General features: G+C 44.8%; 1 protein-coding gene across 4 annotated transcripts in view; it reads right to left on the bottom strand.

Annotated features, from left to right (window-relative positions):
* Positions 1-12,576: 12,576 nt before the first annotated feature.
* Positions 12,577-14,883, bottom strand: part of NBEA (neurobeachin) — a 731,202-nt gene continuing 728,895 nt past the window's right edge. For all 4 annotated transcript variants that reach the window (XM_073013351.1, XM_073013354.1, XM_073013348.1 and 1 more), the window contains one exon: positions 12,577-14,415. In XM_073013351.1, the coding sequence (XP_072869452.1) occupies positions 14,325-14,415 (91 nt within the window). In that variant the 3' untranslated portion in view covers positions 12,577-14,324. The remainder of the gene's footprint in view (positions 14,416-14,883) is intronic.

Here is a 14,883-nt window from a genome sequence, read left to right as displayed (position 1 = left end):
GAGTTAGGGAGGATTCCCTCTTTTTCTATTGATTGGAATAGTTTCAGAAGGAATGGTACCAGCTCCTCCTTGTACCTCTGGTAGAATTCAGCTGTGAATCCCTCTGGTCCTGGACTTTTTTTGGTTGGTAGGCTATTAATTATTGCCTCAATTTCAGAGCCTGTTATTGGTCTATTCAGGGATTCAGCTTCTTCCTGGTTTAGTCTTGGGAGAGTGTAAGTGTCCAGGAAATTATCCATTTCTTCTAGATTTTCTAGTTTATTTGCGTAGAGGTGTTTATAGTATTCTCTGATGGTAGTTTGTATTTCTGTGGGGTCAGTGGTGATATCCCCTTTCTCATTTTTTATTGTGTCTATTGGATTCTTCTCTCTTTTCTTCTTTATTAGTCTTGCTGGCAGTCTATCAATTTTGTTGATCTTTTCAAAAAACCAACTCCTGGATTCATTGATTTTTTTTGGAGGGTTTTTTTGTGTCTCTATCTCCTTCAGTTCTGCTCTGATCTTAGTTATTTCTTGCCTTCTGCTAGCTTTTGAATGTGTTTGTTCTTGCTCCTCTAGTTCTTTTAATTGTGATGTTAGAGTGTCAATTTTAGATCTTTCCAGCTTTCTCTTGTGTGCATTTAGTGCTATAAATTTCCCTCTACACACTGCTTTAAATGTGTGCCAGAGATTCTGGTATGTTGTATCTTTGTTCTCATTGGTTTCAAAGAACATCTTTATTTCTGCCTTCATTTCGTTATGTAGCCCGTAGTCATTCAGGAGCAGGTTGTTCAGTTTCCATGTAGTTGAGCGGTTTTGATTGAGTTTCTTAGTCCTGAGTTCTAGTTTGATTGCACTGTGGTCTGAGAGACAGTTTGTTATAATTTCTGTTCTTGTACATTTGCTGAGGAGTGCTTTACTTCCAATTATGTGGTCAGTTTTGGAATAAATGTGATGTGGTGCTGAGAAGAATGTATATTCTGTTGATTTGGGGTGGAGAGTTTTGTAGGTGTCTATTAGGTCTGCTTTCTGCAGAGATGAATTCAATTCCTGGATATCCTTGTTAACTTTCTGTCTCATTGATCTGTCTAATGTTGACAGTGGGGTGTTGAAGTCTCCCATTATTATTGTATGGGAGGGTAAGTCTCTTTGTAAGTCTTAAGGACTTGCTTTATGAATCTGGGTGCTCCTGTATTGGGTGCATATATATTTAGGATAGTTAGCTATTCCTGTTGAATTGATCCCTTTACCATTATGTAATGGCCCTCTTTGTCTCTTTTGATCTTTGATGGTTTAAAGTCTGTTTTTTCAGAGACCAGTATTGCAACCCCTGCTTTTTTTTGTTCTCCATTTGCTTGGTAGATCTTCCTCCATCCCTTTATTTTGAGCCTATGTATGTCTCTGCATGTGAGATGGGTCTCCTGAATACAGCTAACTGATGGGTCTTGACTCTTTATCCAGTTTGCCAGTCTGTGCCTTTTAATTGGAGCATTTAGTCCATTTACATTTAAGGTTAATATTGTTATGTGTGAACTTGATCCTGCCATTATGATGTTAACTGGTATTTTGCTCGTTAGTTGATGCAGTTTCTTCCTAGCCTCAATGGTCTTTACATTTTGGCATGTTTTTGCAATGGCTGGTACCGGTTGTTCCTTTCCATGTTTAGTGCTTCCTTCAGGGTCTCTTGTAAGGCAGGCCTAGTGGTGACAAAATCTCTAAGCATTTGCTTATCTGTAAAGGATTTTATTTCTCCTTCACTTATGAAACTTAGTTTGGCTGGATATGAAATTCTGGGTTGAAAATTCTTTAAGAATGTTGAATATTGGCCCCCACTCTCTTCTGGCTTGTACAGTTTCTGCTGAGAGATCTGTTAGTCTGACGGGCTTCCCTTTGTGGGTAACCCGACTTTTCTCTCTGGTTGCCCTTAAGATTTTTTCCTTCATTTCAACTTTGGTGAATCTGGCAATTATGTTTCTTGGAGTTGCCCTTCTCGAGGAGTATCTTTGTGGCATTCTCTGTATTTCCTGAATTTGAATGTTGGCCTGCCCTGCTAGGTTGGGGAAGTTCTCCTGGATGATATCCTGAAGAGTGTTTTCCAACTTGGTTCCGTTTTCCCCCTCACTTTCAGGCACCCCAGTCAGACGTAGATTTGGTCTTTTTACATAATCCCATACTTCTTGCAGGCTTTGTTCATTTCTTTTTCTTCTTTTTTCTTTAGGTTTCTCTTCTCGCTTCATTTCATTCATTTGATCCTCATTCGCTGATACTCTTTCTTCCAGTTGATCGAGTCAGTTACTGAAGCTTTTCCATTTGTTATGTATTTCTCATGTCATGGTTTTCATCTGTCATTTCATTTATGGCCTTCTCTGCATTAATTATTCTGGTTATCAATTCTTCCACTCTTTTTTCAAGATTTTTAGTTTCTTTGTGCTGGGTACGTAATTCCTCCTTTAGCTCTGAGAAGTTTGATGGACTGAAGCCTTCTTCTCTCATCTCGTCAAAGTCATTCTCCGTCCAGCTTTGATCCGTTGCTGCTGATGAGCTGCAGTCCTTTGCAGTGGGAGATGTGCTCTTATTTTTGGAATTTCCAGCTTTTCTGCCCTGCTTTTTCCCCATCTTTGTGGTTTTATCTGCCTCTGGTCTTTGATGATGGTGATGTACTGATGGAGTTTTGGTGTGGGTGTCCTTCCTGTTTGTTAGTTTTCCTTCTAACAGTCAGGACCCTCAGCTGTAGGTCTGTTGGAGATTGCTTGAGGTCCACCCCAGACCCTGTTTGCCTGGGTATCAGCAGCAGAGGCTGCAGAAGATGGAATATTGCTGAACAGCGAGTGCACCTGTCTGATTCTTGCTATGTAAGCTTTCTCTCAGGGGTGTACTCCACCGTGTGAGGTATGGGGTGTTGGTCTGCCCCTAGTGGGGGATGTCTCCCAGTTAGGCTACTCAGGGGTCAGGGACCCACTTGAGCAGGTAGTCTGTCCATTTTCAGATCTCAACCTCCATGTTGGGAGATCCACTGCTCTCTTCAAAGCTGTTAGACAGAGTCGTTTGCGTCTGCAGAGGTTTCTGCTGCTTTTTTGTTGTTGTTGTTGTTATTGTTGTTGTTTAGCTATGCCCTGTCCCCAGAGGTGGAGTCTACAGAGACAGGCAGGCCTCCTTGAGCTGCTGTGAGCTCCACCCAGTTCGAGCTTCCCAGCAGCTTTGTTTACCCACTTAAGCCTCAGCAGTGGCGGGTGCCCCTCCCCCAGCCTTGCTGCTGCCTTGCTGTTAGATCACAGACTGCTGTGCTAGCAATGAGGGAGGCTCCGTGGGTGTGGGACTCTCCTGGCCAGGTGTGGGATATAATCTCCTGGTGTGCCTGTTTGCTAAGACCCTTGGTAAAGCACAGTATTGGGGTGGGAGTTACCTGATATTCCAGGTGTTGTGTGTCTCAGTTTCCCTGGCTAGGAAAAGGGATTCCCTTCCCCCTTGCGCTTCCCAGGTGAGGCAATGCCTTGCCCTGCTTCAGCTCTCGCTGGTCAGGCTGCAGCAGCTGACCAGAACGGATTGTCCGACACTCCCTAGTGAGATGAACCCAGTACCTCAGTTGAAAATGTAGAAATCACCTGTCTTCTGTGTCGCTTGCACTGGGAGCTGGAGACTGGAGCTGTTCCTATTCGGCCATCTTGCTCTGCCCCCCTCAGGTATTGTCTGTTTATAAAAACTCCTGCTGCAGATGCGCCCTCCTAGATCCCTCGCCTGCTGAGAGCTCCTGGGCCTCTGGGCAGCCAGCCCCACTCCACCCTCCTTTGGTCCCCAAAACAATTCCCTGTAGGGGACCGAGGCTTCCTACTCTCACTTTGTGCTTTGTCTCTGGGGACTCTCTCCTTTAGTGTCAACCCAGCAATGCATTTAAATGCTGGTTTTTGTATTTGATCCAATGTTCTAGTTGTTGCATTCGGGTATGGCATCTAAGGTTTGTGGTCCACTCCATAGCCTGAAGTAGAGGAGGCTTTTTCTTTTTCTTTTTTTTTTTTTTTTTGAGACAGGGTCTTACTCTGTTGTCCAAACTGGAGTGCAGTAGCATGAACCTGGTTCACTGCAATCTCTGCCTCCTGGGTTCAAGCAATCTTTCCTCCTCAGCTTCCCAAGCAGCTGGGAGTACAGGTGTGCGCCACCACACCTGGCTAATTTTTGTATTTTTAGTAGAGACGGGGTTTTGCCATGTTGACCAGGCTAGTCTCAAAGTCCTGACCTAGGTGATCTGCCCGTCTTGGCCTCCCAAAGTGCTGGGATTACAGGCACAAGCCACCATGCCTGGCCAGGATTTTTCCAAATACCCCTTGGATAAACCACTTTTCTGCTTCAGTCACCAAGAGCTGATTTTCTTTGTTTCTAGCTGATGGAGGACAGACCCTGTCTCCAAGGACAAAATCCTCTGGGATTGGCAGATGGTCCACCCAGCTTCCCAGCGTGTTCTGGGCCTGACATTTCAGCTCCCAGGCAGCCCTGCTGGTATAGCTCCTGAACCTGGGCACCCCCCACCCCACTTCAGATCATGAAGGGTGGGTGCCTGGAGCCTTGAAGTTCTCTCTGCATCCTGCCAGCTTCCAGCCCTAGCCTGGCACACAGACCTCTGGCCATAGCCCACAAAGGACTTTGGGGTAGACTCACAGGGGGTTCCTTTCATCCATGCAACCCCGGGTAGAAAGCCAGAGTTTGGGGTAATCACTCCCCAGCAACCAACCCCCCCACCCCCACCGACCTCTCAGGACTGGACAGGGGCAGGGACACACGGCAACTGGGGCCCAGGGTCCCTTGTAGGAGCTTTGTGATGGAATCTGTTTCTATCGGCAGAACTAAGCCAGTAGCTCCCGGCTACCTCAAGTAGACGTCTATTCAGATCTCAGCTTTGTTGAACCACCCAGGCACAGGGGAAGAGTTACTTTAGTTGGGTTCAGCAGAAGCATGATGCCCCTGGCTCTGCTCCCACCCTGCCTTTGGCCACCCTGGCTGCTTTTAGCTGCAGCATCCTGAGTTTGGGGACTTGGGACTATCTCTTCCGGGGCTTCCCGGTCCTCTCTTCTCTGGAAGACAGATGTCAGGTCTTAATCAGGTTGATTTTGGAATTTCAGGAACAAGTAACATTTCAAAAACATCCTGTGCACTGAATTTACTTGATCAAGAAAGACATGAATAGTGATCACCTACAGTTTCCATACATTCATCTGAGAGGAAACTTTCAGCACATACAAAAGTCATAACCTCAGAATAAACACAATGGGGTGATTTAGGCACTGGGACAATCTCGCTGTATGGCCCTTATTTGTCTAATTTCTCGTTAGACCAAGGGCATCTTTGTCCTGGGCCCTCAGATCAGGGTTGAGAACGGCTGGTCTAATGACACAAGGGATGCTAGGCAGCCCATCCGTCTGCCCCTGGGGGAGCGTTTGTATCTGCAGCAGGGTTAATTCTCTGTGTTGTCTTAACCAGCCACTGGGTGCCCAGATTCAGCATTATCTCTGGGTGTGTCTTTGAGGCTGTTTCTTCATGGGATTCGCACTCTGTAAAGTGGTGGTACTGCTGGGCGTCGTGGCTCATGCCTGTAATCCAGCACTTTGGGAGGCTGAGGTGGATGGATCACCTGAGGTCAGGGGTTTAAGACTGTCCTGGCCCACATGGTGAAACCCCATTTCTACTGAAAATAAAAAAATTAGCCAGACATGCTGGTGCACACCTGTAAAGTCAGCTACTCAGGTGGCTGAGGCAGGAGAATCAGAGAATTGTTTAAACTGGGGAGGTGGAGGTTACGGTGAGCTGAGATTGTGCCACTGCACTCCAGCCTGTGCAACAGAGTGAGATTCTGTCAATCCCAAGTGTGGGCTGACATCAGCCCCTCCACGGAGGCCTGAATCCAACAAAAAGGTGGAACAAGGAGCGAGCCGCCCCTTTTGCCTCCCACCTGTCTGCTTGAGCTGGGATATCTCATCTCGCCTTCTCCAGTGCTCAGACTAAGATCAACACCTTCAGCTCCTGTGGTTCTCAGGCCTTTGGGCTCAGGAGGAACCACACGACTGGCTTTCCTGGGTCTCTGGCCAGCAGATCGTGAAACCTCTCAGCCTCTGTAACTGTGAACCAGTTCCTTATCAAGCCTCTCTCTCTATATGTGTGTGTGTGTATATATTTATATGTGTACATGTATATATGTCTATGTGTGTATATATATGAGTTCACGTGTGTATATATGTATATATTTGTGTGTATATGCATGTTTGTGCATCTAGTGTGTTTATATATGCATGTGTGTATATATGTATATATGTGTGTGTGTATATGTGTATGTGTGTATGTATATAGATAGATAGGTATTCTACTACAGCTCTGTTTCTCTGGGGAACGCTAATACAGTCTTTCTCATCCCAAACTCCCCTCCCCCACCCACCCCTCCTCACGGGCCTGCAGCCCCTCTCCACTCTTGTCCTAACTGGTCTAGGTGTTCATTAGGGCAGGGGAGCAGGATGGGGACCCTGCCACTTACCACCCATGTGGTTGGCCTGGGACAGGGGTCATGACCTCTTTGGGCATGAGTTTCCCAGTAGGATAATAGAGGCGGGTGAATGAGTTGGCCTCTGCGGCCCCTCAGTAACCTTGGGCTAAAGGCTTCTCTCCTCAGGCCCGTGGCCTGTCACCCGGCCTGCCCCTGGGAGGCAGAGCTTGACTCTTCCCCAGGCCTCTGTCAGCCTGAGGGGAGCTGGCTCTGGTCTGTCCTTCCCAACATTCCTGGCCTCCAGCTGCAAAAGCCCCTCTGCCTTCAGAACCATTTCTGGGGGAAGTTCTCGCCACCAGAGGGGAGGGAAGTACAGTGGCATCCGAGCCTCTAACCACCCCTTTCCTTACCAGGTTTTTGGCTCTAGACGCAGGGGTGTCCAATCCGTTGGCTGCCCTGGGCCACACTGGAAGAAGAATTGTCTTGGGCCACACACACATACACAAGCACTAATGATAGCTGACGACCTGAAAAAACAATTGCAAAAAAAAAAAAAAAAAAAAAAAAAGGAACTCATAGCATTTTAAGAAAGTTTACGAATTTGTGTTGGGCTGCATTCAAAGCCATCCTGGGCCACGTGTGGCCTATAGACCACAGGTTGTTCAAACTTGCTCTAGAGGCAAATGGAATACAGTTCATTTCTCCAAAAGAACAATCACGGCCAGGTGCAGTGGCTCATGCCTATAATCCCAGCACTTTGGGAGGCCAAGGCGGGTGGATCACCTGAAGTCAGGAGTTCGAGACCAGTCTGGCTAACATGGTGAAACCCTGTCTTGACTAAAAATACAGGCTGGGCATGGTGGCACATGCCTATAGTCCCAGCTACTTGGGAGACTGAGGCAGAATTGGTTGAACCCAGGAGGCAGAGGTTGCAGTGAGCCCAGATGGCCCCATTTCACTCCAGCCTGGGTGACAGAGCGAGACTCCATCTCAAAAAAAAAAAAAAAAAAAATCAGAGAAAGGCCCGGCCCGGCTGAGAAGAGAGCTGGCTTTCCCAGTGATGTCAAGTAGCTTCCTGTTTTTGTTTCTGTGCTGACTGGGAAGGCACATTACAAAAAACAGAACTCAATTAAACAAAATGTTTCTTACTAGGTGGTAAACGGAACCTAAATGCAAATTTATGCTGCTGGCCCAGGTTCCCCCACAGAGAACATAGATTTTATAGAAAAAGAGCTCCAGATCCTCCTGGGAGGTTTGACTGTGTCATAAAAACTCCAATTGAGGCCAGAGGGCTTCATTGTTTAGTAGTGAAACCTTAGTTATGTGGTACCTTATGATTTGCAAATAATGTGAAATCCACATTCTATTGTATCTATTGCACATCTGAAGAAATTGAGCCTCAGAAAGGTTAGAGGACTTTCCCAGTGCCACAGAGCTGGTGAGCAGGGGAGTTGGGACACAGACCCAGGACTCCAAGTTCCAAGCTGGCTATTTTTTAAGAGGTGGGATCTTTTAGGAGGTGATGAGCACATGAGGGTGGAGCCCTCAGGAATGGGATTAGTGCTTTTGTAAAAGCGACCCAAAGGAGTTTGTCTTTTCCACCACGTGAGAACATAGAAGGTGTCATCTATGGATAATGAGCCCTCACTGAACACCAGATCTGCTAGCCTTGATCTTGGACTTCCCAGCCTCCAGAATCATGAGAAATACATTTCTGTTGTGTATAAATTACCCAGTTTCTGGTTTTTTTATAGTTGCACTAAGGTGCTAAAGGAGGGGTATGTACAAGCTGTATACAGACAGCAGGGTACCTACTGGATAGTGGAGGGGAGGCTGCCTGGAGGAGGAGGCACTGGGGCCAGGCTGTCACCAGAAGAAAAGTGCCCATTGGGACATGGCAGCCAAGGTAGTAGACCTAAAAAGCACTGGAGAAAGGGATGAGTGGTGATGGTGGTCCCAAATTCAGACGATGGGCAGAAAAATTCAGAGTGGTGACAAGAGCCAGTGCTTAAAAAAAAATTTTTTTTAAGTGAACTTCTTTTTATTAAAGTGTAACATAGACACAAAAAAGTGTGAAATCATCATTACACAGCTCAATGATTGTTCAGAGTGGACCCATCTTTGTAACACCCCTAGCTCTGAGATAGAGTCCAACACTCCAGAATAACATTCCAGTACCCCCAAATCCCCTCATGGCCCTTACCAGTCACTACCTCTGGCCAGAAGTAACCACCATTCTGATTCTTAACAGCATATATCAGTGTCTGGATTTTTAAAAAACTCAACAGGTATATTTGATTATTAGGAACAAAGTTGACAAGAGCATTCTTTTCCATGTGTGCTGACGGGTGGAAAAAGCATTTCTTTTGGAACTATATCTAAATGTGGGATTATGGAGTCATACATAGGCTGGGAATATGCTTAGTTTCCTAACAAATTTGGAATATGTTACATTTTTCTAAGCAAGGGTGGAGAGCTGGGGCAGGGAGCTGTATGACTTAAGGGTTATTTGATTTGATCTTGAGTATAAAAAACAAATAATTAAATACAGCTTTGATCAATGTAAGGGAGAGAGAATAGTGTTTATTGGTCATTGACTAAAGCAAACATCCAGAATTGGGACATCTGTAAATATGAGGGCAATTTAGGTTCCCAGAAGCTTGTGGCTGGCATACAAGTGCACATGCTCTTTCATTTCTCGTGGCTTTATTCTTACCTATTGCAAATAGGTCTTCTCTACGATGGAGAACAGGGTTGCTAGTAGTCCCCAATTTCTTATTGATAGGTTAGTGACTCTGGAAGAAAAAGACTTTTCTTTCTGACTTCAAAATATAAAAATTTTCAAAAGGGTTCTCATTGGCCCAGCAACTCAGGTCATGTACAACCCTGACCAATCATTGAGGTCCCAGAAATGAAGGTGACATGGTTGGCCAGGCCTGAGTCCAGGAAGTTCCAGGGATCTGGTGGTACAACTGGCAGTCCTACTAAATCACATGATGAAAAGAGGAGAAGTTTCCCACAGGAAGATCCATGGCAGGTAAATAGGGAAAGGGATGCTGAGCAGATGAGGCTAATCCATGATCACCAGACGGTGGGAGGAAATGACCATCTGCTGAATTCTGCTGGGAGCCAGGTGCTTTAGTAAGTGCTTGGCATTTGTTATGTATTTTGATACTCAAAACAATGCTTAATGTAGCTATTGTGCCTATTTTAACTGATGAGGGTGCCAACAAGTTATTCTCAGAGTGAAGAGCCCAGTTACTGGATTTTGTTCTTAGGCAGTTTGAATGGGCTGCAACACCAGAAGTTCTTACCCCAGATCATCTGTCAGCTCCATTTTCTTCCCACTGAATTGATGTGGGTCAAGAGCAGTAATTAAAATTTTAAAATATTCCCTCTTTTGGTGCTTATTGGAAATTGATTCTCTGAACCTTGATGGAATAGGCCCATGACTGAGGTGGTACTTGGAGCAGGAGGTTCCCTGGCAGGCACTGTCGTGCAGGCTGGGAAAGGGTGACATGAAGCTGTGGACCCTGGGGCAATGAGAAGAGGGAAGTTTGGGGGCTCTGGACCATCCTAGCTAACTTTGTCATTTTACTTAGGGATGTGGTATCTGTCTGCTTATCTATACATTCCGCCAATCACATTTGTTGAGAATCTACTCTGAATCCAACACTGCCTTAAGGATTTAAGTTTCGTGTTGCCCACGAAGCTCATAGCCACATGGAGGAAAGACGTGAGTTACAATAATGCACTGCTCAGCACTGTGCCAGGCCCACCAGGAGTGAGGAGGCTAAGGCAGTGGTCAGGGAAGACTTCCCAGAGCAGGGAGCCTGTAAGTGTAAGTAGGAATGTTACCGTGTTGTAATTTACTTTAAAATATCCAGTATAGACATGTGATGTGTTAATTTATACTGCATCCTAGGGATAGTCAGTTGCCCTAATCAGAAATATACATTTCATAAAGGTGTCATTCCAATACTCCAGCTTTCTAATCCTAAAGAAACTGGAAGCTTTATGAGTTAGGATAGTAAATACTAGAAATGGCTTTTCAGCAGGGGAAATTATTGGCATCTAAGTTAGCTTAATGGATGATAGAAATGTTCTTTTGTTGATGGAATTAATGATGCTAAATATACATATAAATTCAGTATCGCTGGCTAAAGTATTTGAACTTTCCTACCTCTCCATAACCAGGGTTTAACAATCTACTGAGGCCTTTAGCATATACTCTTAGGGTGGTGCCCAGGACTTGATAGCTTGATGATTGGGTTGGAGGATTTAAACTGCTGATGGCATTACAAGGCTCATGGGATGCTACTTCTAGAATATTTGTGCATCTGCTTTAAGTGTACCTTTCAAAATGTAAAATGGTTTTGAGATCACGTAAAAAGTCCAAGCTCTGGACTTCACCAAACTCACAGAAGAATTGCAGGCACTCTTGCCTGCTTGCTAAAATGTGTTTCGTTTAAAAGTATCCCAGCCAGGCGCAGTGGCTCATGCCTGTAAACACAGCACTTTGAGAGGCTGAGGCGGGCAGATCACTTGAGGTCAGAAGTTCAAGACCAGCCTGGCCAACATGACAAAACCACATCTCTACTAAGAATAAAAAAAAACTAGCTGGGCATGGTGGTGTGTGCCTCTAATCCCAGCTACTTGGGAGGCTGAGCTAGGAGAGTTGCTTGAACCCAGGCGGTGGAGGTTGCAGTGAGCCAAGATTCCATCACTGCACTCCAGCCTGGGGAACAGAGCGATACTCTGTCTCAATTAAAAAAAAAAAAAAAAAAAAAAAAAAAATCCCCACACATAGCAGAGACTGTTTCTAAAAGTTGTTTTCATCATGAAATAGTGAAGATGTGGTGTTTTGGTGGCTAACTTTACCTGCCAAAAAAGGCTGTGCATGACCAAATTGGTTTAGGTCCATGTGCAACAAGGAAGCAGGCAAGTGGCGCGAGCAGAGAGGGGCCGCCGGTAGGAGGAACCTCAGGGACTCAGGTGCAAGAGAGTTCTCAGGGACTTGCAAAAAGGCGGGTTTACCAGGGGTGCTAGCTGCTGGGGGCGTTTCCTGAAGGACTTCCGCACTTTACTGAGCTTAGAATTTATCCCTCAAATCAGTGTTGTTGAAAATGTGCCCAAGAAGTGCCTGGGGTGGGAGGGGAGGCTGTGGGACTCTAGAGCCTGCTTTTAAAAATAAGCTCCCCGGGGATTTTCAACCCAGCAGAGTTTAAGAATACCATTTTAAGCCATTGGTGTTGGTTTTTCGAAGTGCTGGGAGGCACCAGGGGGCGCAGGCTGGTGGGGAGGGAGATGACTGGATGGGTGCCTCCGCAGCAGGGCAGAGCATGGATGGGAGGGTACAGGTCAGAGGTCAGGAGGTTTTCGGACAGTCCAGATGACAGTGCTGGAAAGGGCAGGGGCAGTTTCAAAAGGCACGTTAGGTAGTGATCAGTTGGCTGGAGTACCTGGTAGGAGGGCTAGGTGAGGGAGCCAGCGGGGCAGATGACTGACAGATTTCTGGTGTGGGGATAGGATGGAGAGTAAGAGCAGCAAATCTTCCTTAGGCTACTGTTGGGTCTGCCCCTGGGTCCTGGGAATGCGGATGGAAGCACGGCCTGCAATTCTGTCATTCTCTGGGCCTGTCTGGGCCGCTGGCCCAACCACTCATGCCAATCTATGTGACTGAACCCCCCTTAGCCCACTCGTGGCTGCTCTTGCCAGCAGCTGCTCAGCCTGTCCAGGTCCTCAGTCCCTGTCTGTGCCATGCCTGGTAGCTGATGAGTTGTAGAAGGTGTGGTTTCAAATGAAAAAGGCATTATGTGATAACACTCAAAAAAGGTGATATTATAACCTTCACTACTTAGTTCCTTTTAAATAAAATAAAGACAATCCCCAAAGTGGATTATGTGGAATGGACAATGAGGGCTGTTTCCCCATGGTCACTGTTGCCCCAAATCCCTGCCAGATGGCCCGGCACAGCAGCTCGGGTTTCGGCAAATTGCAGAACCTCATTAGGACTCGATTTCATGTTTTTAGATGCTGTAGACTCTACATCAGATGATGATGACTTCTGAAGCCTGTGTGACAACACAATGAAAGCATGCTAGTGACGTGTCCGATGAAATCTGAAACAATCCATGAATTCTTTGCATATTTTATTTTTCTTTTTTTGATTTCCAACTCACACACATCTGGCATATTTTACATCTTTGCAATAAAACATGGTTACAATAGCTTAAGGAATTTATATATCCAAAATATTTCACCATGATCTCAAGATGAAATGGACTTGTCTTCCAGATGTTCAGTGTCCTCCCGATTCTAAGCTACAAACTCAAGATATTGCTTTACAGCCTGGTGATGAATAACTTAATCACTATGCTGATTCCCCATAATTTCAGAATTTCATAAATACAAACAACAATGAAGAAGGAATTCAGTGCTAAAACTTACTAGTACAAGGTGGATAACAAATAAGTAATCACATCAATAAATAATGATATGTTTCTGGTGCAAAGTGCCAATACAAAGAACCCATTATCTTGTTTTATCTTTTTAAATAAATGACTGCAAGTGAGTGTAAATTCTGAGAAAATTACATTCCTGTAACATGCCTCATAGCCCTACCGACACAATATGTACATCTATGACGATACAGTCACCAAATATACAAAGAAGAAACATGAAGAAAGTGTATATACCCCTGGGTGTATAACTTGATCAGTACAATGTATGGAAAATCATTTGATAGCCATCATTTTATATCATAAAAGATGAAGTGCCTTAGGCTAAGAATGTGGCTTTTGGTGAGAATTTCACGAGAACCTAAAAGAATAACTTCAGTTTATTGTTGTAATAAAGTCTGACTTGTTATTAAAGAAACTAAGCTATTCAAGAACCAAAGAGAAAAAAAAAAGTTAGCATCAGATTATTCTCCCCTGATGTATACACACCAAGCCAGTGGGATGACTCTGGAAGAGATGTGCAGGTGCTGGGAAGTTATTACTACGGAACTAACGCTCATAACTCCTATTTATACAAGAAAAACCAGGACCTCATCCCTAAGCCCCCTTTCTGCTGTGTCTTCAAATTATGCAGGGTAGGGCTGAATTTTCTTTGTATAAAGTACCCAAAATGGCAAATAATGGCTTAGTATCCAAATGCTTTATGAGCAAATTTCACTCAGAAGGGATGAATTTAGATTAAAAAGTGCAAACTATATTTTGGTGAAAATGTCAAAAATTACTGATGGAGCCCAAATTCAACCCTTTCATACAAGCTGTGTCCTTGGACAGGTCTTTCTGTTTCATAGTGTGAATGCACCTGTTCCATCAAGCCATCAGGAGTAAGGAACATGCAAGTTGTAACTCCACAATAAAATTAAGAAACATTTTGTTCTTTATACAAGGTTTTACTTTTACAAAAGTATTCCTTTTAAATAAGATGCATCTGATGTACAAAGTATCAAACGTGTGTTTTTTTTTTTTTTCTCAGCTTGAAAAGAGGCTGGAAATGGGATGCAGGTTAGGTTCAAAGCTTAAACTTTGTAACAACTGGACACAAGGTTCCTCAGAATTGTCAAAAGTCTCTTGTGACACATCCTACAACCTTTTCTCAATAAACAACAATATATGAAATAATTACCAAAACGTCTCCTAATTCGTATAATTTACATGATATAAGCTTGCTTGATAGCAGCTGGTGTTCAGTCGTGAAAAAACACACAAAGTAAAATGTTGCTGACTACAATGTACAGCTATTGCTGGGTGTGATGGAATGCACAAACGGAGGTCGATGCAGACGAGTTTTTCCCACCAGAGATATTGCCTTTCCATGCAGCACTTGTGCTCTCAGCTTTAACTTGGCTTTTGGGTCTGTCTTTATCTTCAGTATCTGTTCTGATGCTCATAATGCCACCGATTAAAATCTATATTAAAAGCTACAATGCTACCAGAAGCCATGCCAGTGATCAGAGTCCTGGAAAAGCAGAAACAGCAGTTAAGAGTGATATAAAATCATTTCTGTGGTTGCTATTTTACACTAGACAGTATTGTGATCTCAAAGTTTGGCATTTTACACTAGACAGTGTCATGATCTCAAAGTTTGCCAAGTCTTATTTTTGTATTTATGGAAGTAGGACTGAAATTTCTTCTTGGTTCTGCTGAGAGAGGAGCACAGTTTGCCTGCAGACGCCTGGCCAGCCAGCCCTGCTGCAGAGCATGAGGGGGCCACGGAACCACATTTCCAGCCTCTGCTGGCTGCCCCATTTCTCTCAGCAATCACACACGTGCCTGTCCGCTGCCTGGTTTTGGGCATCTATTGGCTTCTCTGAGGATATCTGGCATTTCTTCCTATCTCTTTGACCTTTCTCTGCTTTGCCCCCTTGAATCACTCCACCCCTTGCCCTCCTGGTCCATACTCTCCCTGGACATAAAGGCAATGACG

Source organism: Chlorocebus sabaeus, chromosome 3 (genome assembly GCF_047675955.1).
Source record: "Chlorocebus sabaeus isolate Y175 chromosome 3, mChlSab1.0.hap1, whole genome shotgun sequence".
Taxonomy (NCBI): Eukaryota; Metazoa; Chordata; class Mammalia; order Primates; family Cercopithecidae; genus Chlorocebus; species Chlorocebus sabaeus.
The sequence above is the reverse complement of the archived record's forward strand: the minus strand, read 5'-3'. Positions and strand labels throughout refer to the sequence as shown.